This window comes from Mauremys mutica, chromosome 2 (assembly GCF_020497125.1).
Source record: "Mauremys mutica isolate MM-2020 ecotype Southern chromosome 2, ASM2049712v1, whole genome shotgun sequence".
NCBI lineage: Eukaryota > Metazoa > Chordata > Testudines > Geoemydidae > Mauremys > Mauremys mutica.
Genome location: NC_059073.1, coordinates 27209844 through 27215196, shown reverse-complemented (window position 1 = coordinate 27215196; position 5353 = coordinate 27209844). Strand labels below are relative to the sequence as shown.

The 5353-nt window shown below is 43.9% G+C and overlaps 1 protein-coding gene across 1 annotated transcript; it reads right to left on the bottom strand.

The window, feature by feature from the left end:
• Nucleotides 1-3280: 3280 nt before the first annotated feature.
• LOC123364794 (protein transport protein Sec61 subunit gamma-like) lies at nt 3281-3668 on the bottom strand. Its single transcript, XM_045007185.1, has one exon. The coding sequence runs from the start codon at nt 3641-3643 to the stop codon at nt 3437-3439; it is 207 nt and encodes a 68-aa protein (XP_044863120.1). The 5' UTR covers nt 3644-3668; the 3' UTR covers nt 3281-3436.
• Nucleotides 3669-5353: the final 1685 nt, after the last annotated feature.

Below are 5353 nucleotides of genomic sequence, written 5' to 3'. Positions count from 1 at the left end.
ACAGTGCCTGTCCATCTACGCAGTGGGGCCATGGTGGAAATTTTTTAATATACACAGTGATGTCACAGGAATCCTCCATAGAGGTCTCTAGGAAATTTTCCTGTAGGTATTCTTCAATCCTCTGCTGAAAGTTCTTTGGGAGAGCTGCCTTGTTTCTCCGCACACTGTAGGAAAGTTTGCTGCAGCACCCGGCAATTATTTCTGCAGGAACCAGAGCAGCACACAGGTGAATGGCATACCCTGGCATCCTGGGTTACCTTTAGGAGTGAGATATGGGATTTGATTACCCTAGCCCAGGGATCGGCAACCTTTGGCACGCGGCCTGCCAGGGTAAGCCCCCTGGCGGGCAGGGCCAGTTTGTTCACAGGTTCGGCCGATCGCAGCTCCCACTGGCCTTGGTTTGCTGCTCCAGGCTGCAGGAAGCGCCGTGGGCCGCAGGATGCACTGACTACTGCTTCCCGCAGCCCCCATCATAGCCCCCTGACTTAAGGGACATTGGTTAGATTTAAAATTTTAATGTATATTCTTACTTTGTTACTAACTCTTGAATACAACAATTGAAACAATTGTGGAAAAATAATTAGATTTTTCTATCACTTTTTGTAGTTCACCAAGCTTGGAATAGATCATTTAACTTTGGAAAGATGCTACTAGGGCAAGGCCCTGTGAGTTTGTACTGTGCCTGCCTGGGGCTCTGAGTGTTACCGCACTACAAAAAATAGACTAGAAACTAATCTTAAACAGGAGTGAAACAGACACTTTCAAGTAACTTTCACAGTATTGCCAATCCCAAATTCTCAAAAATCATGAGATTATGTAAAAATAATAGATTTGGTGTTCTTATTTGCCTTCTGCTTTTTGAGCCTTTAGGGTGCACTGGGGTCACATTTTGATGCTTTTTCCACAGCCACGAGAGCTAGAAACTTCATTTTTAAAGAAAAAATGAAATCAGTACATATCCACTTGACTCCAGGAGCTGGGATGTTAAGGAAAACAATCCTTATCATGAGACTCATGACAAAATCATTAGAGTTGGCAACACTAGCCTTTAAATCAGAGGTGGGCAAACTACGGCCCGCGGGCCACATCCGGCCCGTGGGCCACATCCGGCCCGTGGGACCATCCTGCCTGGCCCCTAAGCTCCTGGGCCGGGTGGCTAGGCCTTAGCCCCTCCCCTGCTGTCCCTCCTCCCCAACAGCCTCAGCTCACTCACTCCACCACTGGTGCAATGATCTCCTGGGGCTGTGAGCTCCTGGGGCAGCGCCACTGCAGAGCCTGGCCTGATCTGGTCTCTGTGCTGCGTGGTGGCAGTGGTAGTGGCGGTGGCAGCATGCCCGACTCCAGCCGGCGGCACGGCTGTAGCGCGGCCAGCCACCGCTGCTCCAGGCAGCGCGGTAAGGGGGTGGGGGGGTGTTGGATAGAGGTCAGGGGAGTTTGGGGTGGTGGTCAGGGGGAGGGGGTGTGGATAGGGGTCAGGGTGGTTGGGGGGGAACGGGGTTGAATGGGGGAAGGGGTCCCGGGGGGGCAGTCAGGAAGGGGGGGGGGGTTGGATGGGGCAGAGGGGATCCGGGGGCAGTCGGGGACAGGGAGCAGGGTGTCTGTGTGGATGGGCCAGGAGTCCCGGGAGTAATAACTGTATGACTTCTTGTAGGACACCACCTCTCCCCCCTCCCCGCCCAATGGCAGCTGCTACTGTTACAACTCTTCCCCCCCACCCCCAAATTCCAGGTCATTGAACCTTTTAAAATATCATTAATAGTAATACTAAACAGACAGAGTAAAAATGCTTGTTTGCAATGTTGTATTAACATATGTAAACATCATGTAAAAATCCTAATTATACAATGAATTTCAAGTATTTTGTTCACTATTGATTTTTGTAGATTTGACTGAATGTGTGCATCTCTGATATATTAATTTGTAAATTTTAGATGTTATAACACATGATCTATTAAAATGAAGATTAAAAAATGAGTAATGTATCATATGAGAAGAACCTTGACAAGTGGATGACACAGCTAAAATGAAAGTATATTTCCAATTCCATAATCTAAACGCAGGACCCTTGTGGCAACACATCATAGGGTGCCAAATAGTTGTAAAAGAGCACATTCTTTTAAAGGTGCATTGGTGCCACTATTGTCAGCTTCAGTCTCAACAGTGACTCAAGCATATTTTTTTGGAGTGGAGGATTTTTCCCCCCAGTAACTTAGTGACCTGAATTAGTTAATCATGAATCACTGAACAAGTGTCAATAACGCTCACTTTGTTCAAAACAAGAGCTTAAAGAAAGTGTAATCTCATTTGGCTCTTCTCCCCAACCACTGTTCATAACACTAAACACATTCCATTGGACTGTTTGTTGTCAACAAAAGCACAGTCTACTCTGTGTAGTGATACATCTTGAACCAACATTTCATAGTTAAGAAAAAAATGTTTTGACTGACAAAATGAAAAACCAGGACAATTCAGGCAGCTAGTAGGTTTCAGGGGACAGAGTCTTCGTCATAAACTAGGATACACAGTCTTTTTCCCTAAAGCCTGTGTAGTGAGCCCACTTCCGTCAGTTGCCCTATTCGCTGAGGAAACGATGCACTGGATAGCCTGCAATTGTGGACCGTGTTGTAATATATCAGTGATTTTCAACCTTTTTTCATTTGAAGACCCCTACAAAATTTCAAATGCAGATGCGGACCCCTTTGACATAGCCTACAGACCAGAAGTTGAAAACCACTGTAATAGATCATCACATAAATTAAGGGTGATACTAAAAAAATAACAGAGAGAAGGATTGATCAGATCCTTTTTACAGGAAAAAGCATAACACAATGCAGTACCAATCTTGTTTTGTAGGCGTGTTCTATTAAATTTCTGTCAGTCTGTAGCTCCCCAGTAAACTTCTAACTGGGCTATGACACCAGGAATGCTGGCCAAACACTCCTAGTTGCAAGTTGTTCTCAGAACAGAAAAGATGGAATGAAATAGGAAACTTTATTCAGATAAGAAACTCCAGTCTTCTGTTACCCCTTGTGACCCAAGCAGTTAGCCAGTTCAGTATCTTGCAGCTTGTTTCCTTTGGGAGGAGTTTAGGAAAAAATGATGATTAGGGCCCTACCAAACTCATGGTTATAGGCCATGAAAAACGTGTCATGGACAGTGAAATCTGGTCTCCCACCTTGAAATCTAGTCTTTTGGGTGCTTTAACCCTATACTATACAGATTTCATGCGGGAGACCAATGTTTTTCAAATTGAGGGCTCTGACCCAAAAGGGAGGGGTTTTTTTTGTTTTTTTTTGTTTTTGTTTTAAATCTTAACCTGGTTTATAGCAGTAAATAAACAAGATACAGATTTATGGAATATTAGTAAACAAACCCCCACCCCACGCCCATTGTCCATCACTCCAAACTTCAGGTAACAGATCTTCTTGATGAGTGTTCAGCCACCAACAATGATGTTGTTGATAGGGATATGGATCAATTTCACAAAGAAACCAATAAATCCCATTATCGCAAAACCTATTGCTGTTGCCATGGCAATCTTCTGGAATTCTTTTCTGTCTTGCTTAGTGCATCTTTTAACAAGCCTGATGGAATCTTTTACAAATTGACGGCTGGGCTCAACAAATTGCATTACTTGATCCATGACTGCCTGAGGCTTCGTGGCCGGACGAACCAAAAACAGTGTGCAGCCCTCTGCGTTTCCATTCAGCCCCCTAGTGAAACCCTTCTGTCCACATAGCTCAGTACTTAGCTAGCTTTGCGTGTGCCTTGTGTTTTGTGTGGTCGCTCCTGTGTTTCAGCTATCTTATTCCAAAAGGAGCTTATTTGCTGCTTACATTTATCCTGAATGAAGAGTGGCTGTTAAGCCCATTCGTTTCAATGAGGTTTCACTGAACTCCCAACATAATACTTCTATGTTTCTTAAAGATTCCTCTCATAAAAGAACCTGTAGCCTCACTTACCACCATCCTCCCCCCCCGGCCCCATTTTGAACATCATATAACAAATCTCTAATTTACATTTCCCTTCCTAGGTAGCTTCCAAAAATAACTACATGGTGGCAGACTGATTTAACACATACCTAGTAAAAACAATTTATTTGACAGATTTTTTTTTTTAAAAAAGCAACTCAGTGAATTGGGGCAAAAGCTCACCTAATATAAGTGCTCACTTGTGTTTAACGTAAATAACCCCAATGTTCTACTACTTGCAAGTGGTTTAAAGCCTATTAGCCATCCCTGGCTGTTTGAATTTCCCTCTGGGGAAGATCTATTCTTCTGCTGGCCTCCTGGCAGACAGGTGCCAATCTAAAAGACAGCTCCTAATTATGCCCCTTTTCTCCTACCCATCATCCAACAAGATGGCTTTGGACCATGGGGGTGCAAATACAAGTAACCCTTCTCTTTAAGTAGGTTGCACATATTTACATAAACACCTGGGATAACAAATTGTATGCATGCTGCTGCTAAGGGCATTTTTTATATTTAGCACTTTAAATTATGCACAGTGATGTATCCCAGGGGCCACTTGAAAAAAAGATACCTCATAAAATAAGGATGTTTTATAAGGCTACAACGTCAGTTACCAACCTTAAACAGATAATAGCAACAACAGGAAGGGATGAAATTGTAATTTTTGTGGTAAAGGATTGGCTATGACCAGTTATTCTGACCCTAAACTACCTTTTGACCAAATAAACAGCTGGACATTTATAACTGTTTTGCCCACCCAGACCTGGACACAAACTTGCACCATAGGCCAAAAAGAATAGCCACTGGTGGATATTGTCTTAATAGCATTGACTGACCCCACTCGTTCTGAGGGTATGTGTACACATGGAGCTGGGGGAGTGGGGACTCCCACTTTTCATGGAAATACTTGCACTAGCTCATGAGCTAGTGTGCTAAAAATAGTAGGGTAGTCAGGGTAGAACGGGCAGACATTGAACAACTAGCAGTGACATGGACTAGCCATGCCAAGTATAAACCCTCCTGAACCCTGTGGGTATGCACTTCACACAGACGTGCTACCATGGCTACACATGAGTATGTGCAAGTGAGCTCTGAATTACGCTTGGAACTAGGAGTAACCAAAGAGTTACTAACCTCTCCCCACAACCTTGGCCCAAAGTGGAGACAAAATTTACATCTGCAAGACTATGCTGTACCACCAGATGCTGCTAGCAACTTGTGATATTTTTATGTCTAGCATACCATTCAGCCTCTAGATGTCTCTGTGCTGTATAGCATTAAAGACAGGGAATGGTCCTTGTTTGGTAAATTAGGGAGACAAAGCTGAAACTCTAGCTTTGTAGAATGCTGTTTGCTTATGGCTGTAGCTTACAGTTTTCTTT

Bases quoted from the DNA above. Each gene is read 5' to 3' on its own strand.
- LOC123364794 (XM_045007185.1), bottom strand. From the start codon at position 3,643: ATGGATCAAGTAATGCAATTTGTTGAGCCCAGCCGTCAATTTGTAAAA.